At 41.4% G+C, this 26,573-nt stretch overlaps 1 protein-coding gene across 7 annotated transcripts in view; it reads right to left on the bottom strand.

The window, feature by feature from the left end:
- The window catches only part of DOCK8 (dedicator of cytokinesis 8), a 251,124-nt gene that overhangs the window by 126,699 nt on the left and 97,852 nt on the right, over positions 1-26,573 (bottom strand). For all 7 annotated transcript variants that reach the window (XM_078367972.1, XM_078367967.1, XM_035275978.3 and 4 more), the window contains 8 exons: positions 23,856-23,941; positions 17,456-17,522; positions 14,987-15,136; positions 11,094-11,174; positions 9,173-9,332; positions 7,056-7,192; positions 4,710-4,803; positions 3,524-3,686 (listed from right to left, as the gene is read on the bottom strand). In XM_078367972.1, the coding sequence (XP_078224098.1) occupies positions 3,524-3,686; positions 4,710-4,803; positions 7,056-7,192; positions 9,173-9,332; positions 11,094-11,174; positions 14,987-15,136; positions 17,456-17,522; positions 23,856-23,941 (938 nt within the window). The remainder of the gene's footprint in view (positions 1-3,523; positions 3,687-4,709; positions 4,804-7,055; positions 7,193-9,172; positions 9,333-11,093; positions 11,175-14,986; positions 15,137-17,455; positions 17,523-23,855; positions 23,942-26,573) is intronic.

The raw sequence follows: 26,573 nt of genomic DNA, 5'->3' as shown, positions 1-26,573 counted from the left end.
AGGCCATTCTTCTCCGACCCCTGCCCAGGACAGAAGGTGGGACGTATTCCTGAAGACTTCACTGTGACATGGGAGCACATCTCCATTAGGCCAGATCAGACTGGTCTGAGGACATTCAGCTGAATAGGAAGAGTCCTGAAAACAGCTAATTATCCATCAGATAAATCATGTTCCAACTGATATATTACCTGGCTCTAGCTCCATGCCTCTAACCCACGGAGATTGCACATGGCACTGCAGAGGGCCCAAGCCCCTGGTTTGGGAGCCCCTGGTCATTCCTGGGATGAATACTTCTGCCTCTAGAAGTTGATCTCTCTTGTCAGAGCAAGTGTTTATTTGATGAACGCCAGACCCTCACTGACCCATGGGGGGACTTCCAGGAGGCCTACCGATTTCCACCAGAACTCATCTACCGTTGTTCATTAAAGAAATCGGAATAAGACAGAGGCCTGGGGCAGCACTCATGCATTACCACAATTACTTTTGCACCAACCTAATACGATGGAATACAACTTGAGGGGTGTCCCCCACAGGACACCTGAAAGGGCATGGCAGAGAAAAGAGGCAGTGAAGAGGTGGGAGGAAGGTGAGGCTGGGGGGCTGGAAGGCAATGCCAGCCAATCCCAAGCCAACTTTACCTGAGGCTCTGTGGCAGCTACTTCTTTAAGAGAGGTAAAGATAACTGGAGTTCAACTCAGGCAATGTTCAACTGAAACCCTCATCAATACAAAAATCCTAAAATGTGTGACTCTGGCTGCCACTGGCACTCAAGGCCAGATGACATCTGCCATTAGAACCAGGTAATAGTTCCCTCCACCCACGGGGGCGCTGCAGTTTGTGTTAAGGGCACACTAATTTGAAATCCCCAATCCTGGCTTTGTCCGTGTAAGCATTTATTGTGTGGCCTGATAGATGCATTGCCCACAGTTCCAGGTAGATCAGCTTTTTATAAGTCAAGTCATATTTCAAAATCATCAGGTGAATACTCTGTAAACAAAGAAATATTCCTGAATTTAACTGCTCCATAAATCTTCATTTTCATTTATTTGATTTCCGTAAGGGATACAGCTATGACCAGGATTATTGACTGGCATGGAAATAGCAACATCAACAGTGAAAGTTACCTGACAGACTCTTGGGATGAGAAGAAATCTGGATTTTTTTTCAAATTAGAAACAGGAACTTCTGTCCCTGCCAAAATGATAATATCTTTTTTTTTTTTTTTTTGAGATGGAGTTCTTTAGTTTCTTGCCCAGGCTGGAGTGCAGTGGCGTGATCTTGGCAACCTCTACCTCCCGGGTTCAAGCAATTCTCCTGCCTCAGCCTCCTGAGTAGCTGGGAATCACAGGCATGTGCCACCACGCCTGGCTAATTTTTTTGTATTTTTAGTAGAGATGAGAGTTTACCATGTTGGCCATGCTGGCCTCGAACTCTTGACTTCACTCAGGTGATTCACTTGCCTTGGCCTCCAAAAGTGCTAGGATTACAGGTATGAGCTACCGCACCCAGCCCAAAATGGTAACACTCAAAGTGATAAGACTAATCCATACCTGTTATCGATACCACAGTGAATGAGTTTAGAGATCTTTGCTTGAAAAGGGAGGGCCTGTATAGAAAAGCCACAAAGTTCAAGGTTTTTTGAGGTATGGGGAGGTAGCAAGGAACAAAAAGAGAGGCAAATGGACAGAAATGAACGGGCGAGGTCACCCAGGGCAAACTTAGCCTGCCAATTTTACCTGGGGTTCAGACCTCTCTTTCCATTTCCAATTTGTGGATGTGGGGAGGTACAGGAAGGGGGATGCTCTTCTGGGACTGGGTAACTGTCAAGCCCAATCTAATCAAAACCACTCTAAAGCACTCGAGGACTGGAGAAGAAAAGTAAAAATTTAACACAAGAGATGTAGACAAGATGCTTCTTAAATTCTGTGAAGTTTTCATGGAGTAAGATTCTGAACCAAGTTCATTCTCTCCCTCTCTTTCCTTAAATAGACTATAACACATGGTGGCCTGGGAGCCAAGCAGAGGGGTCACGACGAAACTGGAGGGACATCTACTTATGTCATTCCCCAGAGTAAAGAGCTGGTTTCTAACAGGGTGGGCTTGGCATTTCTAACGGGTGTCCTTGGCACTTCTACAGCACCCAGTGCAGCTCAAGAACATACACTCTGTATCTGGAAGATGTGTGTTGACAAGGACTCCTTCCAGACCCTATAGAATAGGTCAGGTGCCACCACATGTGACTCAGAAACCAAGCCAGCCCAACCTGTCAGGCCTTTAGTGTCCAGCTCCGTCCTCTCCAATATGGTCGACACATACAGCTACTTGACTTTAAATTAAAATGAATTAAAATGAAGTTGTCAGTTCCTCCATTGCACTCGCCACGTGTGATTAGTGGCTATTGTACTGGTGGCACACATACAGAACGTTCTGTTACTGCTGTAAACACTATTCGAATATGTACTACTATTACATTACTGCTGTAAAGTCTTTTGGAAAGAGCTAGTCTTCAGCTGAAAACCTGCCTTTTTTACAACTAGCCCATGCTGGTCACATTGCTCTTTCTCTAGTACGTCCTTCTTCACAGAGGAAAAACAAGGTAATGACTAGCAGGATTTTTGTTTGTTTATTTGTTTGTTTGAGACGGAGTCTCGCTCTGTTGCCCAGGCTGGAGTGCAGTGGCATGATCTTGGCTCACTGCAACCACTGCCTCTGGGTTCAAGCGATTCTCCTGTCTCAGCCTCCAAGTAGCTGGGATTACAGGCACATGCCACCACGCCCTGCTAATTTTTGTATTTTTAATAGAAACAGGGTTTCACCATGTTGATTGGACTGGTCTTGAATACCTGATTTCATGATCCACCTGCCTTGGCCTCCCAAAGTGCTGGAATTATAAGCGTGAGCCACCGTGCCTGGCTAGGATTTTTTTTTTTTAATCTCTGGAAAACATATGTCCACTATAATCCTAAACTATAATTACATTGGAAGTAATACTTTCTTGTTAAAGAAAATTAAGTAAACAATGTTTAGAAAGAGATTTGGCCATCACCTATGGTTACATAAACCTCACATTTCATTTCCCTAAAGCTTGGGAAGTAGGAAGACAGGTTGAAGGATGAGAAAGCATTATTCACATAAAACTCAGAATGTGAGTTCAGTGTTTTTTTTTAAGAATCTGTGCTTCCTTTTTTCTTTTCTTTCTTTCTTTTTTTTTTTTTGAGATAGAGTCTGGTTCTGTCTCCCAGGCTGGAGTGCAGTGCTGCAATCTTGGCTCACTGTAACATCTGCCTCCTGGGTTCAAGCAATTCTCTTGCCCCAGCCTCTCAAGTAGCTGAGATTACAGATAAGTGCCACCACGCCGAGCTAATTTTTGTATATGTTGTATAGACAGGGTTTTGCCACGTTGGTCAGGCTGGTCTCAAACTCCTGAGCTCAAGCAATCCTCCTGCCTCAGCCTCCCAAAGTGCTGAGACCACGAGCCAAAGTACATGAGCCACTGCACCCGGCCTGAACCTGAGTTTCTTACCTGTACACAGTATGAGGGACATATACTTCTCGTATTGGAAATTCCAAAATCTCTTTGTGTGGGCGTGTCCGGTTTTCAGGAAAGGGTCTCACAGGCAGCATTTCAGGAGTCAGACAGCAATTGATGATCTCTGGAGCTGTAGAAACCTCCAGTCTGAGCAAGCCTAAAGAGAGAAAATAGGAATGTTCTAGTAAATAAACTGTCATGTTATGAGGGAATCAAGAAAGCCTGTAGCTCGGTGTTGCTTTCGTGAAAATAAGAACGAATTTCCTACAGTTCGAGAAAAGCGTGTCATGAGAACTTTTGAAATTTAGCGCCTATAAAATAAAATATAAAGCCAGAAGTTGTAAAATAAGTAGGAAGGGATTAGAGAATTTCTAAAGTTCTTTCCTGAACTACCACACTTTAATTGTACAGCGTTAAGCAACTTCCCTGCATTGCTAGCAGTGAAAATCAGTAGTTTTAAAACTGGCTTCCCTGGACCTGAGGATGCTGTGGAAGTACCTCCAGGGTTGCTGAGCTGAGGATAAGGAGGGTGCCTTTGCCTTCTACTGAAGCATCTCACACACACTTTTTAAATACTAAGTATACTATTTTATTTGACTAAAGAGGCTCCTCTTTTAAACTATTTTCGGCCAGGCGTGGTGGGTGGCTCACACCTATAATCCCAGCATGTTGGGAGGTCAAGGTGGGTGGATCACGAGGTCAGGAGTTCAAGGCCAGCCTGGCTAAGATGGGGAAACCCTGTCTTTACTAAAAATACAAAAATTAGCGGGTGGGGTGGCATGTGCCTGTAATCCCAGCTACTTGGGAGGCTGAGGGAGGAGAATCTCTTGAAGCCAGTGGGGAGGAGGTTGCAGTGAGCCGAGATCACGCCACTGCACTCCAGCCTGGGCAACAGAGTGAGACTTCATCTAAAAAAAACAAAATAAAATAAAAATTCTCATTATCTGAGAAATCACATCTAAAGCACAGGGTTTGTTTATGAAATCAATCCTTTAAGAAAATTAAAAAACATTAATAGGTTGCCAAAACTATAGAACAATTCATAGTCTTAACTCCTAACATAAAATCTCATATTTCACTTGGCAAAGATGATTTTATAAATTCTAGCATTAGACAAAGAATATGTCTAATGATAAGCAGTTTTGGCACAGCTAAAGAGGATAAGACAGGTCATTCACACCTGGAATTGACTTGACTCGTCTCTGTAAGGATGAAGATCTTTTGTAGTCAGCTAAAAACTTGAATAAGTCTTCATCACTAAGGCGATCTCCTTCCTGCCAACAGAAAAGTCAGAGTTAGTGCAGATGCACCTTTGACACTTGGGTTGGGGACCACTGATTTCTGGGAAGATTTTTACCTTTAAGTTTTTTTCTCATAAGTCTTTTATAGAAATTGGCATTATATGCAGCTCTGAAATAATTTAGTTCCACCTCTTGTTAAATCCTTCTCAGTCACTGATGACTTACTGTGCCTCAGCCTCTCATGAGTCCTTCTGGGGATGGGGCTTCTGCTGCATTCTAAGGAAGCCTGTCTGACCATTAGAAATCCAGGCCAAAAGCTTCTCCCTCTATAACTCCCACCCTCTGGAACAATACAGAATAAGTTTACTTTCTTCTTCAAAGGTTTGCAGGCGGAGAAAGCATCTTTCCTTCTCATTTTCTTCACATCTGTCTTGAACAAGAAGGTTAAGCAAAAACGCTACTCACCCCCACAAATGCCCAAGATGCATCAGGCACTCTGCCAAGGGACACACATGCATGATCTCCAATCCTTACAACAACCCAGTGAGGTAGGTAGGTAGATACGTCTTATTCCCAATGAGAACATCCAGATTTAGTTAAGTACCTTGTCCTCCAAGGTTGCATGACTGGGAAGGAATGTAGCCTGAACAGAAACCTTTTCAGACCCTTATTATTTCTATTATGTGGCATGGCGCACAGACCCCCTCAGCATTCCTTTTGCATTTCAGTTTGTTAATGTAACCCTTTTAAATGCTCCATGAAGACTGTGTAGCTATGGAAAAACTTTCCAAAACAGAGCCAGACCAAGTGAGTTTATTTTAAGTGTGGCAAAATATAACTAACATAAAATTACCATCCTACCTCTTTCTTTTTTCTGGGGGGGAGTCTCGCTCTGTCACCCAGGGTGGAGAGCAGCGGTGCAGTCTCAGCTCACTACAACCTCCACCTTCCAGGTTCAAGCGATTCTTCAGCCTCAGCCTTCCAAGTAACTGGGATTAAGGTATGTGCCACCACACCTGGCTAATTTTAATATTTTTAGTAGAGATGGGGTTTCACCTTGTTGGCTAGGCTGGTCTTGAACTCCTGACCTAAAGTAATCCACCCTCCTCGGCCTCCCAAAGTGCTGGGATTACAGGCGTGAGCCACCGCACCTGGCCCATCTTACCTATTTCTAAGTGCACAATTCAGTAGTGTTAAGTACATTCACATTGTTGTGTAACCAACCTCCAGAATGCTTTCATCTTGCAAACAAAACATCTGAAACTATACCCTTTAACCAGTGACTCCCCATCCCCTTTATCCCTAGACCCTGACAACCATCATTCTACTTTCTGTCTCTATACATTTGACAAGTCTAAGAAGTTTTGTATTTTTTTAATAGTCTTGATGTTTACTGGGCTACCAAAGAGTACCATCTGGAATGGTCACCCTCTCTGAGCAAGCAGGGAGCCCTGGAAACGTGCACATCAAGCAGTAGTGAAAGTGGAAACCCTAAGATCCATAGGGAAGGAGATGTCCCAGTCAGACTGCTGTCATAGCTTAAAGAATGGATTGGCCAAGATGCTTCAAACAGGAAAGTCTGTATCAATAGGAACGAAATCTAATCCTTCTCTCAATTAAAATAGCTAACATTCACTGAGGACTTACTGTATTCCAGGCACTCTAAGATGAGCTTTACAGGTTTCATGTCACCTGATCTTCCCACTGGCCACACACAGTTAAGTACTATTGTTCCCATTTTGTGGCTAGTGAAACCGAGGCTGCGTGAATGCTGTGAGTTGAATGTCCCCTTCAAAACTCATGGTGAAGCTTGGTCCCCATGTCGGTAGTATTGGTAAGTGGAGCCTTGAAGATGTGACTGAATCATGAGGACTCTGCCCTCACGAATGGATTGATCCATTCACAGATTAATGGATTAGCGGGTTGTCATGGGAGGGGAGCTGGTGGGTTTATAAGAAGAGGAAGAGAGACCTGAGCTAGCGTGCTCAGCTCCTCACCATGCTCCACCTCAGGACTCTGCAGAGAGGCCCCACCAGCAAGAAAGCCCTCACCAAACGTGGGCCCTCAACTTTGGATTTTTCAGCCTTCATAACTGTAAGAAACAAATACCTTTTCTTTATAAGTTACCCAGTTTCAGGTACTCTATTATAAGCAAGAGAAAATGACCTAAGACAGTGAGGTAAACTAATTTGCTCTCTTTATCACTACATATACTCCTCCTGAGGGTTCCAGTGCTCATGCCAGCATGGGGAAAAACAGAGACACACTGTAATGGGAAGAGATACCTGCTTGAAAAAGCTGTTCACGCTCAGGGTAGAGGTTTTGAAGTTGGATCCAACCCCATTTTCCTCCAAGGAGAGGGCTCTTTCAGAAAGCCGTCTAGATTGGGCCAAAGTCCTCCGTTCACCCACTGAGCTTCTCCCTTTAAGAAAAACAATTGTCACTCCAAAGTATGCCTTTCTGTTCAAACACACAGCAGTTACTAACTTTAAGATATATATATATCTTAAACATACATACATATATATATGAAACATATATATATATATGTTTCAAGTCACTGATCAGGAACAGTGAATATGGCCATCCTTGTTTTGAATGAAAATGTCTTTTCATTGGCCCCTACATTTCTTAGGCCTCCTGTTGGCGTCCTTAATCCTTCTCCAGCCAGAGAGAGGCCAGGAGCAGCCATGGGCCCCTCCCACATGAAGTTAAGGTAGACCAGATGCCACCCCGCAAGAGTCCAGAGCTATAGCCAGAACAGGGTCTCCTGATAAGCTTTATTTAGTCAGCATGTTGTTTGCTTTTCTGTTATTTTTATATTTGCATTCCACTGGGAGAGGCATGTACTCAAATGCCCCTGAAGGCATTTGGGATTGTGACCCAAACATGCTGGGGTCAGCCTGTGTACATTCTGAATCTCAGTGTTCCTCTGCTCTCATCGTGTGGACAGGGCAGCGAGCCTGAGTTTCTGCCTTGGCTGATCCGTCCCATGGGAATTAGAACCCCAAACTACACTCAGACTTGGGCTGGGACCCTGATACTTTGCCCAGTTGTTTCTTATCCCCTTTGGGGATTTGGGTGGAAATCTTGCTGCTTTCATATTGTAAAAACTCAGGGATTCTGCTGTTAATAACATACTCGGGTTCTGTTGTAAATAATCAAATTGCTTAGAACTCTAATAGTTCCAACTCCTGTCTTTGAATATCTTCTTCTTCTTAATTCTTACCATGACGCTGAATTAGAATTTCTTGCTACCTCTACCACCTAAACCTGCCATACCGCCTCAGTATAATACATGACATCTTTGGATCTTCTGATTGCTCCTTAAGAGTCAGTGTCTGTAGTCAGGTTATCCTTGATCTAGAGATGACTGAGGCCTCAGCATGTCCCATACCTGAATTACCTAGCTGTGGTCCCCTCTAAACTCTATACGTAACTCTTATCAATAAGTTACTTGGGTCTACATAGATGTTGGCATTAAAGAAAGCTGTGACAGGAAGATCAGGGTGTGGTAAAGTGAGGTTTGTTATTGACGAATCAGAAATAACCGGGGAGTTCCAACTGGTGATTATGCACCAGTAACTCAAAAATAGCAGCAGCCATCACAAAATGCCCTTTCTCCCACTTCCCTGCTCAAGGTAACATTTCAGAAGTGGCTCAAGTCTTGGTTTAAGGAATGCATGAAAAAAATGTGAATGCAGACGTAGACTTCAATATTTGGTGGCTACAAAAGCATTTAGGGAAATAGAAACCCCACCACAGGTGCTGTAGTGGGTCAACTCGAAATCTTGAGGCCCTTTTGAAAAATTCTACAACCAAGCAGTGTAGGAATGACTGATTCAGATCAAGGGTGAGATGATGAAAAATTAATATGCTAAATAAATTAAAACAGTAACTAGATATTCTTTGGGTGCCTACTTTTTCACTGCACTTGGCAAAGTAAACTTTAAAGGACTGGAAATTTTGCTGAGAAACCTGAGTTTTGCTTTTTGAAGGCTTTGTAACAGAGGCTTTTTTTTTTTCCTTAGGTTTAGGAGTTGACCAGGGTGTCTCTGTTTAACGCACTATAGATGGTTATTACATTTTCTTGTTATTTTTAAAGTTTTACTTTTGAGAGGGTGTAGCTAACAAAAATTAACTTTTTAAAGTGTCAAACCATATAGAAAATCTTACTATAAGAATATACTTAATCTTTACCAATGTTCATAATTTCTTTTGGAGATCACTGTCCAATCAAATATATATAATCCAGTTATAATAGTGTTTCATTCTATTTATATTCTTCTTCCTTCCCACTCCCTACACCTCACTGTGCCCCCAACCCCCACTAGTAAGCAGTGGACCTGAGCAGTGGCACGCTGGGAAGCCCTCTCTTTCCCACTACAGGTGAAAATCTTACCAACCACAGGGTCCACATCGGTTACCTCCCTCTCAAGGGTGGAGACATTGAAGAAGCTGGATAAGCTTATGGGTGCCCAGGCAAAGGGCATCCTGTATTTCCCCAAACGCTGGCAGAAAGATTCAGCTTGGAGTTTTAGTTTTTCAATCTTTTCTTTACTCTGCAGGAAAATGGAAAGAAACAAGCTGAAACTAGCATCAGCACCAAGGCAACTGCCTCTGACCTCAATGCGACAGCCATCTCTAAAATCCAAACCCTACTGATTAAAAAGAGTCAATACCTATCTTCCCATTAAAAAATAAAAAGAGTGAATAGGCAGAAAAATGACACACTCAGGCTAGAAGTTTAGCTGATAAGGAAATAAAGATTAAAAAGTGAGGAGTTTACAAAAAGGCTACATTTAATTAGTAAACTACACTTTTAGCTTAAAAAAAAAAAAAAGGAGGGGGGGACTCATTACACCAGATTATCAATTCTTTTGGTGGCTAGCTATATGACTTGGATTTGCATAAGAATCTTGAAATCAAAAGTTTTGTATATCATCTACCAAGCTCCCAAGTGAACCTGTTTCTCCAAAAGTTACCTTGGAAAACTACAAAAATTTCCAAAAAGTTTCCTAACAACTCCTTAGGAAGTTTACAACACTACCAAGGTGTGCTTTCTGAGTTCATAATAGAAGATAGAGTTAAAAAATCAAATGCCTTGAGTTCAGTAAATCTTACTTGACATTTATGAATCTGTAGTGCAATACTGATTAGGTAATCCTTATTCCAGAAAGGCTATTATTTATTTATTTATTTATTTATTTATTGAGACGAAGCCTCGCTGTGTTGCCCAGGCTGAAGTATAGCGGTATAATCTTGGCTCATGGAAACCTCTGCCTCCTGGGTTCAAGCAATTCTCCTGCCTTGGCTTCCCAAGTAGCTGGGATTACAGGTGCGTGCCACCACTCCTGGCTAATTTGTTGCATTTTTACTAGAGATGGAGTTTGACCGTGTTAGCCAGGATGCTCTTGATCGCCCGACCTCATGATCCACTTGCCTTGGACTCCCAAAGTGCTGGGATTATAGGCATGAGCCACCGTGACCTGCTAAGGCCATGTTTTAAAAATCACACTGGGAATCTTTGCAAATTGCTGCTGAGAAAAGATATCCTTTTCATAAACTCAAAACCTATCCTGTGTTAATGAATTTATAATGCATGGTAGTGACAGCCAATTCCCAATGATCTGCATATCTGAAAGGGCAGTGGCCCATGCTGTTGAGGAAGGCCAGGATTGCTCTGGGACTGTTCAGTTTTGGGGTCTCCATGGACCTCCCAATCAGCTGAGTCAGAGCCTCAGAAGCAAGATAACAGGGGGTGTCCTTGCCCCAGACAAGTTATGCAGTCAGATTCTTGTGTAGGTCAACATTAGAAAATTCAAGGATTTATTTCTTTAAAAAGTCATCATCAGGTCAGGCATGATGGCTCATGTCTGTAATCCCAACACTTAGGGAGGCTGAGGCAGGAGACTCACTTGAGACCAGGAGTTTGAGACCAGCCTGAGCAACACAGTGAGACCCCATCTCTGCAAAATATAAAAAAACTAGCCAAATATGGTGGCAGGTGCGTGTAGTACCAGGTACTCAAGAGTCTGGGAGGGAGGATCACTAGAGCCCAGGAGTTCAAGGTTGTAGTGAGCCGTGATTGCACTACTGCGCTCCAGCCTGGGAGATAAAGTAAACAAACAGAAAACAAGAAAACAAACAAAAAGTCAACACAGTGACCAGTTTCCTTTTCTTCTTTCATTTAATTCCAATGTAGTAGTGTCTCATGTAGGGACCCATGAGGGACTAAAGCCCATTAACTATTTTTTGTAACACTTCTGAAAGATCTGCTTCTTCTAAGATGTCTCCATTTAGCAATACTCAAATTACCATACCTTTCCCCCATCACTTTCTCTGATAACCATGTAGGGCTCTGCACAGTCTCCAATCTCTCCCTGCTGTAGGACTTTTTCAATCTACCAATAAAAATAATATTAAAATGAGGCACATAAATTACATCCATATAAAGGGATCTATGCAACCATCAAAATTACTTTTGATGACATAGGAAGATATCTGTGACACATGTTTTTTGATTAAAAAGTTTACATAAAGAATACCATACAATTTTATTTAAAAATCATAAAGGCATATTAAAAGGGTGACAGTAGATACACAGCAAAGGCAGCAAGTGTTAACAGTAGTGATCTTTGTATGGCGGGATTATATGTGATTTTTATTTTCTTCCCATTGCTTGTGTGTATTTTCTGTTTTAAACAATAAACATGTATTATGTATATAATAAAAAAGGCAATAAAAGTTATTTTATAGAGCAAAACCCGGGAGACATATGTAGGAAGTGGAAAGCTCATTTTCTTTATTATTGCTTACAATGTAAAAAAGAGATATGGTCTCTGTGAAAGTCGGGTTAGGGACTAAAACTTTCCAAAAAATGAATGACTGAACTGAATAAGTTACCTGTAATTGCTGTCCTTGTATTTCCTATTAGGGCTAATTCTCTGGATTTAACAGACTTGGAAAGAAACTCAAAAGCATTGAGATGTGCAACTTCTTGGTTTGCTAACTCTGGTAATAGAAATGGATGCTGGTAATAAGAATGAATGAAGTATCTTCTGTCTTGCTTCAGGTAAAGTGACTGACTAGTCAGTTGTCATAAATTTGGGCACCATGTTTAGGAGAAAGACAAGGAGAAACTTGAAATTTCCTAACCTGCTGCTCAAAGAAAATTTAACTGAAGATGTTGAAGAGTAAAACCAGTGGATTGTCCCATTAGTTGAGATCCTTGAAGAAGGGATTTGGGTCAACATAGTCCAAAAGGGACACATCCTTAATAGGTACTGTGAGTTAGGTACAAAGTATTTAACCAAGAATACCCCATGATGAAGGGGCATTTATGGGGTTTCAAAGGAAGTGGCATGGGGCTACTCAATAGATATCTGTTTCAGGGAGGACTCCAAGCAGAAAGTCTCTCTTCTTACAAAAGAAGTTCAAAACCCCTCCCATTGCCAAATCATGAAGAGAACACAAATCCCACTGAGAGATGCACCACACTGAAAACATAGGCACATAATACTTGAGCTAGTAACTGAGGGGTAATCAGCAATCATTCACTCATTGTTGAGTACCTTCTATATGGTAGCAGCTGGGGAGATAAAGTGGCTATAAACACTGCCCCTATTCTCCTGAAGCTCATAGTCATGAGCTTACAGAACAAATTGGAAGCTAAGTTTTCTATGACATGAATGGATTAAAAATGTGGTCTTTAGGATAAATTTTGAACAGAGATTAAGAACTTCTTAGAAGCAAGGCAGGAAAATGCCACAGCTTCATGCACTAGTAGTATGTATCATGGAACACACAGTAAGCAGGAGAAGTTAGATTTGACCAGAACAGCAGATACGACTCCCCTAGCTGCAGTGGGCAAGGGGAACTCCAGGTATGAGAAGGAGCTGCAGGCTGACATGAGAACCTACTGTTTGGTCCTTCAGGATGGATGTGAAAGTGTGTAATGAAATGCATGACTCCTCATAACCATGGAAAGTAGGGCAAAGAAGCCTATCAGAATAACCAAAAACTTTTCTTCAGGGAAGAGGCTACTTTCTGCTGTATTCGGAAGGGGTAGGGTTAACATTTGGCATACCTATTGTTGAACAATTTTTGAAAACTTTCCAATTCACTCCTATTTTCACTCTTCTTTCCTTGATTGTAAAACAAATCCTTTTTAATTTCACAAAATCTTGAACTAAACCTTTAAGCTGAAATAATCCCTTAAAGCAATATTATATGCAACGCCTGAACCAGATGATGCTATCTAAAATACAGTAAAGACCCCGATGTTTGGCTTGGGAATATAAACAAAAAAGAAAGAAGCCCTTCTTATCAAATGATGTCTGCCTGGGTGTGCTAAACAGTATAACAGCATTTACTACACAGTTAAAGAAAAAGAAGCAACAGTGATGGCATTGCGGTAAAGAAAAACAAACAGAAAGCAAACCAGGGACCCTCTTGCTGAACAGACTTCAATTTCTTGTCTATCCAAGCACTTCAGTATGTTTGTTACGTCAAATGAACACATTTACACATTTGAAAATTTTGGAACATATTTAGTAAATGACAGTAACCAATGGGTAACCACTGTTATTTGGCAGAATATGATGGATTAATCAAGAGGAAGTCATCCACTGGGAAGCAGAGTTTGAGATAAAATTTGGCTCTATAGAACCAGCATTGGCTTCTTCAGTTTCCGAGGCTGACAGAGAATTGTGAATTTACCTACAGGGCTACCGTAGTGAGCTTTAAGCTAATTTTCCTGTATGTCTAAATAACATTGCAACAAAAAGGAGACAGATTTAAGTTCGACAACAATAGGAGTGTCTTTTCAGCAATATAATTTTAACTATACATTTTATGAACTTAAATAAGTTCCCCTCAAGCTACAGTAACCTCACATAATCTGTTAAATCGTGTCAAAGAAGCTAGAATGAAAAGACATTTGCCATCTGCGAAGTGACCGCTAAGCTACCTGAATGCCTTGGCATCCATACGCTACTACCATGAGATCATGGGGAGGTGGCTGAGACTACAGACATAAAACGCTATACCAACCAGACAGTGTTCCAGACCTAGGAGGCTGGGTGCCCGTGAAATCAGACACCTTGTGGTGTTTTGTTTTCTTTTACAATTTTGGCATAAAGAGTCAATAAGACGGCAAGATGCAAAGGCTCACGCCTGTAATCCCACCACTTTGGGAGGCCAAGGAGGGCAAATCACCTGAGGTCAGGAGTTCAAGACCAGCCTGACCAACACGGTGAAACCCCATCTCTACTAAAAATACAGAAAGTAGCCTTGTGTGGGTAGTGCATGCCTGTAGTCCCAGATACTTGGGAGGATGAGGCAGGAGAATCGTTTGAACCCGGGAAGTGGAGGCTGCAGTGAGCTGAGATCGTGCCACTGTACTCCAGCCTGGGTGGTGAGAGCGAAATTCCATCTCAAAAAAAAAAAAAAAAAAAGAGTCAACAAGACCAATTATTTGGCCTAAGGTAGGTAAAATATCTGATGTTTGTTAACTTCTAACCAGTCATTTTGGTGTATAGAGAAAGAATCTGGTTTTCTTACAACAGCAAAGAGTATAGTCTAGAATAAAAGGCTTTTCTACTTATAATTGCCCCATAGATTTCCACTCTCATTAGAGACAGTCTGTGACATGGTTTAAAAAAAAGGAGGGTGAAATTTGAAAACCATAGCCCACACTTCAAATCATAAGAGCCTGGACTTGGGAACACTTAACTATGCATGTCTAGAGCAACGTGAACATAGTTAGGAAACTCTAGCACAGAGATTTTGTTCCTTTCTCCACAGCAGCCTCTCTGTACCAGGTCACTGAGGGAACTCTCCTTAGGAGGAAGAGTGCCCAGGTGCGCCAAGTTTCATTCTGTAGTCATGACTATCCACTGACATCAGTGTGATTACCTCCACTTCACAGATAAGGGAACTCGATCTCAAAAAGACCACGACATTGTTAATGCCATTTAGTTACTAGGCTGTAAAGGCAGGACTCAAACTTAGGTCTGTATGACTCCAAAACCTAGTCTTTCTAGTATCTGAAACAGTTTACTTAGAAGGGAAAAGGGGTAAGTTGAGAAGGAAACAAAGCCAGTCTCAGAGGATATGTGGACACATTCTGAAGTTTTGTGTACCTCAAACCTGAGCAGGGAATAATGCAGCAATGAAAACATCAGATTTGACAAATCAGATTGTGCTGAACTACCTTGACCACCAGGTAGATGTCCGAGGACGGGTAGGTGACCGAGAAAACTGCAGATCTTGCCTGACTTGATGCGGCCACCGAAGGCGTGTGAGCTCGCAGAAATCCTTTGAACTGGTCAGAGTTCAGGTCACAGTGAAAATTTTCTGAGATCTGTAAATGAGCAACAAAGTGAAATAAAAGTTAGACCTATTGTATTCACGGTTTAAACATGTTAAAAAGGAGTAAAAACAGCACAGATAAATATTGCTGAAGGAATACGTGTAATAATCATAAACGTGGTTTAGGAAAGTGGTTACTAGATACATCTGATGAGTGTTTTGTCACAAGGTCTAGGTATTTTGGAGTCATTTGAGAGATATTCCTAGAAACATTTAAATGTTTATTAAGCCACCAGTATTTCCTGAGTATCAGTGATGTGCTAGTTACTTCAATACAGAAGAGCAGGACCTCTGCCCTTAATTAGTTCAAAATTAAGAACGAGGGAAGGACCGGGTGTGGTGTTTTACACCTGCAATCCCAGCACTTTGAGAGGCCAAGGCAGGCACATCACTTGAGCTCATGAGTTTGAGGCTGGACTGGCCAACATGGTGAAATCCTACCTTTATAAAAAATACAAAAACTAGCCAGCATGGTGACACGTGCCCGTGGTCCCCACTACTTGGGAGGCTGAAGTGGGAGGATTGCTTAAATCTGGGAGGTGGAGATTGCAGTAAGCCAAGGTCGCCCCAGTGCATGCCAGCTTGGGCAACAGAGTGAGACCCGGGCTCAAAAAAATAAATAAATAAAAGTGATGGAAAAGGCAAACATGTAACTACAGTAAAAACAAAATACAATTCACCACATGGATACAAAGCAGCACCGTGGCAGTTCCAGAGAGTGACAGGCCTTTTGCAGTTGGGTGACAGGGACAACTTTTTATGCAAGCAGTACTGGAGATGGATGGGCCTTCGAAGATTCTGATAGGCAGGGGAGGAGGGTGACGATGTACCATGGAGAGAGTACAGCACAGAGGCTTGAACGCTTGGGGGAAGCTTAATTAACAGACAGTGGTCCAGCTTGACTCTGCATAGGCTATGAATGGAAAGAAAGCACAGGACTGCCATCATGAAGAAAGCCCAGATTGGAAGCTAGAGTTTGCTCTTAATATTGTAGGCAGTGAATCTTAGTGAAGATTCTGAGAAAGCACATGATGTGAGCAGTGCTCCTGGCTCTCTTGGTGTAGTATTACTTAAGAGCCACGTATGTTTCGCTTCTCCCCTTCATCACCAAGAGAATTTTAGTGGGGAGTGGTTGTCCAGGCAGAGACTACATTTACCAGCCTCCTTTGCAATGAAGGGTGATCATGTGACTGAATTCTCTCCAGTGAATTCTGAGCAGAAGCAATGTGTCAAACTTCCAGGCCTCCTCCATCCTTCTTTTCTCTTCTTCACGGGGAGCAATGGCAGTAACAAGAGTGATTTGGGGAGAGCACATATTGAAGATGGAGGAGCCACTGCCAGCCTGCGTTTCTGAATGACTGGGTGGAACAGAGGGGTCCCTCCTCCCACCCTGGATGGTTAAAGAAACAAAGAGAGCAAATTCTTGTTTATAAGCCAGTGGTTTTCAAAATGTGGTCCCCTGACCAGCAGCTTCAGCATCACCCGGAGACTGTTAGAAATGCAAATTCTCAGGTCCCACCTGGACATACTGCATCAAAAACTCTGTGGGTGGGCCCCAGCAAAGTGTGTTTTAACAAGTCCTTCAGGGGATTCTGATGTATGCTCAAGTTTGAGAACTACTGCTTTAAATCACTGAATTTGGGGTTCTGCTTGTTTCAGCAGTTAACCTATCCTAACTACACACATCTCAGTGATCATTAATATTTATACAGGAGATACATGTTTCCTTAAATACAGAATGATTATGGGTGAAGAAGGGCAGCAGTGTCCATCTTCTATTTTGGGATTTGCTATGGCTGTCCTCTTCTAGGACTTAGAAAATGACTAAACATTAAACATGCACAGAGAAGTCCTGGTCACTGTTTTCATTAAAAACGCATTACAGTTGGTGAGGTCTCTGCTCTGTGACAAATTAAGACCTTTACCATGTCAGATGCCCTTCAGTCATGATGAGCCTATTTCACATTAGAACTCTCAAGCTGAGGAAGCTTTACATTCACATCCCAGCTTGTTAAAAATGTATTTAAATGGGTTTGTTTTCTATATAACCCCATGCGCTATTTCATTCTTTCTCTATTCCAGCCAGGCCAGCACCTCCAGGAGCCTTTCCCCAAAAGTCCTTCAAAGATCATAAATTATGTTCTCAGACCACTGCTTGAAAAATCGCAAAAGCAACAGAACTGGACCCATCAAAGATCATTTGCTTTCAAATCTGATAGGTTCTTGCTGCAGAGAAGATTTAGAAACATATACCCAAAGAATCATGAACAGCATATGTGCCTTGCGGATGGATTTTCCTTTGCTTTCTTACCTTTTTCCTTTCTTTAACATCATAGAGGGCAATGCTGGCAAACAGAGGCTCAATTTCGATCTCGAACCTATCATAGAAAGAGAGGAAAATCTATGTGGCTTTAACTTAGATAATTTTGAATTTTCTGAAAATGCCTGGATAGATAAACTGGTTAAAAATGTGAGCAGTTTCCAGAAATATTTGGAAAACTCCAAGTATATGAGAATCACAATGGGATATTGATGGAGAAATATGGCAGGTTTGTGAAATACTCCTAATCATTTGAGATCATAGTGGACATTACAAAAGCATGCTGGATATTTTTGGGATGTCTCCGAAAAATTGCTTATTGGTAGCACTGCAAGAGAAAGTGGGCTGAATGGATAGTTAGTCTGATCCATCTTCTTATCATTGTAACGACTGTGTTTTCCGAGGGTAGACTTTCTGTCTGAGGTAATGAACTTGTTCATATTTTACATTTTATTGTTAGGACAGTATCTGTTTTCACAATGGCAAAGATACGGAACCAACCTAATTGCCCATCAACCACTGAGTAAATAAAGAAAATGTGGTAATTATACACTAAGGAATACTACTTAGCCATAAAAAGGAATGAAATAATGTCTTTTTCAGGAACTCAGGTGGAGCTGAGTGGAACTCTGATTGCTTCTGCATACTCATAGCTTAGTTCCCACTAACTGCAGCATTTGGCTTCCCTGAATTACTTCACTTAGGAACTGTGTAAGTGTATGTAGCACATTTTGCTTTGGCCTCATATTTGCATCTGTTTGTGGACACTTGAGTAACTTCCACCTTTTGGCTATTGTGAAAAGTGCTGCTTTTTTTGTGTGTGAGATAGAGTCTTGCTCTTGTTGCCCAGGCTGGAGTGCAGTGGTGTGATCTTGGCTCACTGCAACCTCTGCCTCCCATGTTCAAGCAATTCTCCTGCCTCAGCCTCCCGTGTAGTTACTTACGAGGTAACTCAGGAATGGAAAACCAAGTGCCATATGTTAGCGGGAACTAAGCTATGAGTACTCAAAGGCAAACGGAGTAGTATAATGAACCTTGGAGACTCAGAATGGGGAGAATAGAGGGTGACGACATATTGGGTACAATGTACATTACTTGGGTGATGGGTGCACTAAAATCTCAGACTTCACCACCATACATTCATCCATGTAGCCAAAAACCACTTGTACCCAAAGCCATTGAAACAACAACAAAAAATGTTAAAGAATAGGCTCTATATTATTCAATTCTAAGGAATGGGACTTTGCACATGGCAACAAAAGAAAAGTTCGATTGCTTTTTCTTAGACTGATAGTGTGACAATCAGAAGGATACTAGGTTTTGATGGGAATGAATGCCTGGCCCTTCCTAACTCCATTACTGGGGAGCTGCTGAATTGAGGTCAGGCAGTGGATTGAGCACTGAGGTGCCTGGGCCCCATGAGAGCTAGAAAGAGAAGCCCTCATATTGACCCTAATTGCCAATTCCTCTTGGAATGGTGAATCTCAAAGCATAATCCTGCTGCATTATCCACCTTTAGTATCCTGGTGGACATTATAGGTGCACATGGAACACTGTTGAATGTCTTCCAAGTTTCTCAGCTTGACATCCCATGGCCTTGGATGTTACCTGCTGAGAGCACCAGGAAAAGGGTCCCAGTCCACCATTAATCAGACGTCATGTCCGTAAGGCTATGTTGTGTCTCCAGCTATGTGCAAGAGGATGTCATGGATAGCTTTGTCTCAAAAGAGGACTTTTTAGAAGAATGTTTGGACAGAGTATGAACATGGACAAAAGGGTTATTTGCTAAAATGGCACCTTTAGAAATGAGGCAATATGGAATCATGGCAGACTCCCAGGGCACCCAGGCAGAGACCTAAACTCTGTTCCTCTTCGACGCCCTGCTACTTCTGTGATCCTAATCAGGTTACCTGCCTTTCTGAATTCCATTTATTTGTCTGCAAAATAAGGAAAGGATTCTTGCTTGTCTATTTTCCAGGCTGTTGTGAGGACCATGTAAGATGATGTATGTGAATGTACCTTAAAAACAATGCTGAGTAGCAGCACTCTTCATAATAGCCAATAGGTGGAAGTCACCCAAGTGTCCACGGACAGATACACATATGAGGCCAAAGCAAAATGTGCTAAGCACATACAATGGAATATTACTTATCCATAAAAAGGAGGGAGATTCTGATACATGCTAAAATATAGATGAACTTGAGGACACAATGGTAAGTAAAAGAAGCCAGTCAAAAAAAGACTTTATGATTCCCCTTATATGAAGCACCTAGAGAAGTCAAATTCATAGAGGTGGAAAGTAGAATGGTAGTTGCCAGGTACTGGGGAGTAGGGAGCATGAGGAGTTACTGTTTAATGGGTACAGAGTGTCAGTTTGGGAAGAGAAGAATTCCTGGAGGTGGATGGCGGTGATGGTTGCAGAACAATGTGAATGTACTCACCACTGAACCGTACCTTAAAAACGGTTAAGATGGTAGATTTTATGTGATGTACATTTTACCACCTGAAAGCCCAGTGCTGAGGATTTCTATGATTATTATTTCTATTATTAGGTAATTACACATTAACTGGAGGCTTTCTTTTCTTTTTTCTTTTTTTTTTTTTTTTTTTTTGGTGAGATGGAGTTTCACTCTTTCACCCAGGATGGAGAACAATGGTGTAATCTCAGCTCACTGGGGTTCAAGCAATTCTCCTGCCTTAGCCTCCCCAAAAGCTGGGATTATAGGCACATGCCACCACGCCTGGCCAATTTTTGTATTTTTAGTAGAGATGGGGGTCTCACTATGTTGTCCAGGCTGGTCTTGAACTCCTGACCTCAGGTGATTCACTTGCCTCGGCCTCCCAAAGTACCGGGATTACAGGTGTGAGCCACCACACCAGGCCAATTCGGGGCTTTCTTGTGCCCGGGCTCACCGGCTGCTGCCTAGAATGGCCAACCTATATTTAATTGTGTCCTCCCTACTACACAAAGGGCCTAAATATTGTTATGATATACTTAGGTAGGTACTGAGTAGTAAGTCCTCTGTGGTTCAGAGAAAGAAAAAGAGAATTGACATTTATTAAAGACTTAAAATTGTGCTGTAATAAGTGCTTTGCACACATTAGCCTCTTTACACAACTACAGTATAATGCAGATATTATCTGCATTTAACACACCAGGACACCAACGTTTCCAGGAATTAAGGAACTTGCCAAAGTCCACAAAGTTAGGAATGGGCACAGTCAGGTTTTGAGCCAGCTATCTCTGATCACAGAACCTGGGCTTTTTCTATGAGTGTTGGTTCTTCAAGTGTAGTTCCCAAAACTAGCATTCTGAAGCAAAAGGAGTTTGCCAGCCTACAGGTTTCTTGATCCACCTGACACCTATTCAACCAGAATCTCTTGAGAAAGATGGTTATGGGAGGTCCTCTAAAATCCGCATTTAAAATAAACTCCCTGGGTAAACTTTCTGTACATTAAAGTTTCACCATCAAGAAGACTCCTAAGAGCTGAGGTTACTTTTTATAAGATGGTATTAAATTTTAAAAATCTTTCTCCACTTAAAATACAAAACAGAAAAATACTGTGTTACCATTCTCTTTTTTTTCTGGTTACAAACACAGAATTGGCAGGAGCCTAATTCTTTCTGTATCTTTGAGGGTTTATATATTTTTGAAAAGCAATACAGAGACAGTTACAGATGTCCATGACTTTAAACAAATTCCTCAGCAGCTAAAATCTGTAGTTTTTAAATTTTTTTTTTTTTTAAAGATGGGGTTTCACCATGTTGGTCAGGTTGGTCTTGAACTCCCGACCTCGGGTGATCCTCCCACCTTGGCCTCCAAAGTGCTTGGATTACAGGCGTAAGCCACGATGCCTGGCCAAATCTGTAGTTTATAAATAGTATCCTGCATATCAATGTCAATGGGAAAACATCAGCCATCAATATTACCCTTGTATTTTTAGTATTCATACTGTCACATTTTAGGCTTACCTATAAGAATTTGTTTCTTTTCTTTTGTCTAGTTTACTCTAAGTGGTTATTCCTGGGGCTATCTCTTTCGTCCATCTTTTCTCTTGCGGGTATAGGTTAGCATGGATACCATTTAAAACACTTGAGCTGGCCAAGTGCACCTGGTGAATATGTCAATTCCACTTCGTTTCTGCTTTAGCAGTTAGGGGATATTACTAGAAACTGCACTTGACAATTTTCATTAAGAGATATTCAAGTGACTCCTCTTTTTTTAATTTTAGAGACAGGATGTCACTCTGTCACTCAGGCTGGAGTACAGTGGCATAATAGCCTTGAACTCCTGGCCTCAAGTGATCCTCCCACCTCAGCCTCCCATTGTAGCTAGGGACTAAAGGTGCCTCACCACATCTGTTAATTTTTGTAGATGGGGTTCTGGCTATATTGCCCAGGCTGGTCTCAAACTCCCGGCCTCAAGTGATCCTCCTACTTTGGCCTCCCAAAGTGTTGGGATTACAGGTGTAAGTCACTGCACTTGGCCTCTATCAACTTAAAAAAAAAAAAATAACACACATTTTCTTAGTGGCCATGTTTTCCCACCTGTGAGAACAGCTGCCTCTATTCATTGGAGAGGTCTAGAAAGCTTGGCGATGAGCACCATAGGGGAGAATTCCTGCCATATCAAATGACATAGTCACTGCATCTAAAAGTAGCCTGATGATGCATCCTGTGGGGGGCAGATGGCTGCCTCAAACAATAGAGAAGGCTTCCTAAACAATGCAGAGGGGAACAGCCACTTCCACTCGGTCCTCCTGCCGACCAGACAGGTGAGGAAGCTTTCACTTCCAGGTTGGCTTGCAAGGGCTTGAGCTAGCTTTTCTGTGCCTTACTTGATACTCAGCTGGTTTATGGGCTGCTCATTTCTCTATACAAAAGGCCCTGAAGCCCTTCTTGTAGAAGTGGCCAGGCGGAGGAGACGATAACATCAAGAGACCACTCATCACTGGGCGGACAGACTTGCTGGCTTGTATTCTGAGGCCGAAGAACTTGGGAGAGGCTGTGCGTTAGAATCATAGAAGTTTGTGGTAGGTAGGAACCTGGAGACCATAAGGTCTATCAACTTCATTTATATGTAAGAACTCAAAATCCCTGGGAAGTTCCCAGGGCTGAAACTCAGCCTTACGTCCAGAATTCACACGCCTTCTCACTGCAAACCAGGGGCTGCTGAAGGGACCCTTGAGTTGACTTGGAGAGATGGGTGACCCTTCTAATACTATATAAAGAAAAGTTACCCTTCTGTAGTTTTGCTTAGGTAGACTGCGTACAACTTTCAAGTTTTCATCTGTGGATTTGAAGAGGAAGAACTAATTCTTGAAAGTAACAGTCTGCAGAGAGGAAGAGAGACACGGAAGCACTTTGGGAGGACACAAGGCAATCTACTGCAGTGCAAGAAGAAAATACTAGAATTTATTTAGATTTATCTAGTTCATCCTTTAAAATTTCTCAATTGTATATTTTATAATGTAGATATTTTAATGTGAAAGTACAAAATTAATATATGTATATAGAGGACTTTTTTTTTTACTGTCAAAGTATACAATCAAAACACATGGACGTAACTGCTTTAAACTAGATGTGGCAAATAATTGGCCCACAATCTGAAACCAGATTGTAGCTGTGTTTTGTTTTAATTGTATGATGTTGATAAAGGGAATGAGAAAATACTTAGGGAGTCAGTATACTATGCAGAAAAATCTGGGTTTCCAGCTTCTCTTGAAAAAAATAAACAGTTTACAAAAATGGGCCTGTTTATTCAGATGGCAAGAATTGGCTGTTGCTAGTAGTGAGTGCCCCTTTAACATGGTTTACTACAGTCCCCACCACTCCCTATTGTCCCCTGGCACTAAGACTGAGTTCTAGTTGATTTATCATTGTGTTTCAACAGTGGCATACTGGTAAATGTTTAATAAACAACTTCTGGGTGCTGAGGGTGGTGCACTTTTGTAGCATTGGCTGATTTCTACATTGCAAATACTTTTACCATGGCCAATTTAAAGTTACCAACGTGACTTCACTGAACACAGGGTTAGGAAGAGATGTGCACTGTCAGCTGTCATGAGTTAGTCGAGTTGACCCCAGCACACCACTGATGTGTTATTTTTCTTAACACAGGTCATTTCACTCAATACCTTACATGTCTAACTTTAGTAGACACTTGTGTTTGCTTTCTGTATTGTAGAAGAATGGCTGTTAGAAGGTTGGTAGAAAAAAAAATCCAGGAATAGACTCAAATGGTGCCCTTTCTACTACTCCACAGCTGCCCAGTGTTAAAAGCATTTTGGGAGCTCCTCTCTGATTCAGGCTCTGATGATAAAGACAACATTTGTATCTAAAAGACAAGATCAATCTCAAAGTAGTGGTGATGTGTTGGTTGATACTTACTTTAAGGTCAGCAACTTGACCAATATTCTGTTGCCCAGATGTTCCTTGGGACATTCTGGTACCGGACGTATTTCCACAGCATCCTCCTATTATTAATCACATCATAAGGAAATTATTAGTAAATTCTGTGAGGAGTTCCAGTTAGAGTTAACCCAGGGAAGGGAAGGTTGCCTTCCATGGCTCAAGTTCACTTATATTTGCTTTATTTCTAACACTCTGCCTCTTATAAGAAAGTCTGTCTTCCAACCCCCAACCTTCAAAGCCAGGATTTACAGCAAACATTTTCTCCTTTTAGAAACCAAGCATTTAAGACAAAGAGACTGAAGGAGGAAGGAAGGAAATGTGAACATGGATATGGCTTAGTAACATCCACCAGATGGCATTGCAAAATCTTATAGCTATTGTTGAAGTTTTTGTGTGTTTTTTGCCCACTCTAATTACACATTCAGAATATTTCTCCTGTCAAGGACTTTACTAGTAAATATGTGACTTTCAGATTTGAAATCTGAGTCAGAATGGTTCACTTAAGGCTGTAAACCATCGCTCCTATAACACAGAGTCATTTTCTCAGTTCACCGTTTTCTTAAACAGGTGATAGAGATTGGGGTTGAATTGACAAGTTCTAGACAGGCTTATGCCGTTAGAACTTGCTGAAGTGCTAGGTATATGAAACTTAGTAATGACAAATTAAGAGCTCTGCTTGTTTATTTTACCTCACAGAACCTAAAGACTTAAAGAGAATGTCAAGTCCCTACTGCAACTTTAACATCTGCCTCTGAACTATCATTCTATCTTAATTTTATTCATGTATGCAAAAATAAGCAGTGCAAATCCTTGAAAACACTAATTCTCACTCTTGCAGTATGCTTTACAAACACTGGTGAGTGCTCTGCTAATCGTAAGGGGCCAAAGAACAGGGTCCTGTCTCACTGTCTTTTCCTGGGAGATTTCCACTGAATACCCCCTGGCAAGCCTAACATTCTTCCAAATAGCAGCAAAGTCACCTTCCTGGTAAATATGTACCCACTTTGGTGGAATGATCCATGTGGTAAGCTCATCATTACTGCAGCCTCTCCCCGTGGTCCCCATTCCTTGTGGTTGCAGTTGGCCATGCTGCTGGGTGGAATGGCTGAGTTTATTTCAGAGGAGACACTGTTCTGGTGCATACCCCAAGCTAGACTCCCTTGGAGCAGTCTGGATTGGAACAGACCTATCTAAAGGGAGGGTCTCCCTAACTGGAAAACAACCTCAAGGTAGAGACACTCATGGATTTCTAGGACTGCCTTTGCTCTAGATGATAATATTTGAAATCCTTTTAAAAAAAGATTTTCATTTGGAAAATTTTAAACATACGCAAAAGTAGAGAGAGTAAAGCAACGAACCACTATTCACCCATCACCCGGCTTCCACAAGTTCAACTCATGGGTGTTCTGCTTTCATCTATTTACCCATTTACCCTACCTTTCTCTCTCAATACTGGGTTATTTAGAAGCAACTTCCCAGAGACCATATAAATATATTAATATTTCAGTACATATCTTTAAAAGATAAAGACGTTTACAAACATATAGCAATATCATTATTATGCCTAAAAATTAATAACAATTTCTTATTGGCACTAAATAATTTTTGTCAGTTTCAAATTTCCCTGACTGTCTCAATTTGTTTTTACTGTTATTTTGTTAAATCAAGATCCAAGCAAATCCCACATACGGTATTTGGATGATGTATTTCCTACGTCTCTTCTAATCTATATAAACTTCTTCAGTCTTTACAGCTAACTGAAATGGGAACTAATTCCCAAGAAGGCGCAAAGTGGAAATGCGAAACGTTAGAATACCTCTTGCTTTCACCATCCTAAAGACACACATAAATAAAGGGGATGAAAGATATAATGAGAGAGAAAGAGACAGTACAAGAGAGACGATATTCTTTCAGTTACCGTCCCAGAAGATCTGGAGGTCAACTCCACATTTGCCAGCTGTGATTTCCTTAGGTGAGCCAAGAAGTACTCATCCCACCTTTTTTTCTCAGTTGGTTTTAGTTGGGTTCTGTCATTTGTAACCAAGAGCCTCAGCAAACTTTTCCATGATTTAAAGTATTAGTGGAATCTTTCTCAGTGATTGACATAGAATGCCTTTGATAGAATTAGAATGAATTAGGGAAACAACTTGCCTTATGGAACCTTGGTGGTTAAGTCCAACTTTTGCTTCTCCTGTAGACTCAGCCATAACCTGGATATACTAGTTTACCTCTCTTCTAACTTTCCTTACAGGGAAATGAAGTAAGGATAATATTTAAAAATCTGATTGTATCATTTAAAAAACCAGTATTTGTAATCATTTCAGAGTAGGTAGAAATTTACCTTTCTTCCACAGAACTTTCTTAGGAGAAAGTACAAATTGTAAGTACAAGCTTCAAAATATTAAATAGCTGGTATAGAGGCTCTCAAGCATTTTAGACATGCCAATTAAAAAATAACTGGTACACTAAATTACAAAGCACTTCTCTCTACTCAATAAAAGCAGGGCCCATTAGGCCTGCTGCTAGATCATAACTTTCAGTCCCAACAGAGTGTCTGCATTGTTTCAAAGATCATAAAACAAAGTTCCTCTCAAACCAGGCTATGTTTCATTCTTTCGATCAATTCAGATGGGACATTCTCCCATCCAGTACCACCAGGGAGACACTGACAAGCAAATGTCTCACTGGACATAT

This window comes from Callithrix jacchus, chromosome 1 (genome assembly GCF_049354715.1).
Source record: "Callithrix jacchus isolate 240 chromosome 1, calJac240_pri, whole genome shotgun sequence".
NCBI lineage: Eukaryota > Metazoa > Chordata > Mammalia > Primates > Cebidae > Callithrix > Callithrix jacchus.
Note: the sequence above shows the minus strand (reverse complement) of the source record. Positions and strands in the feature narration are given on the sequence as shown.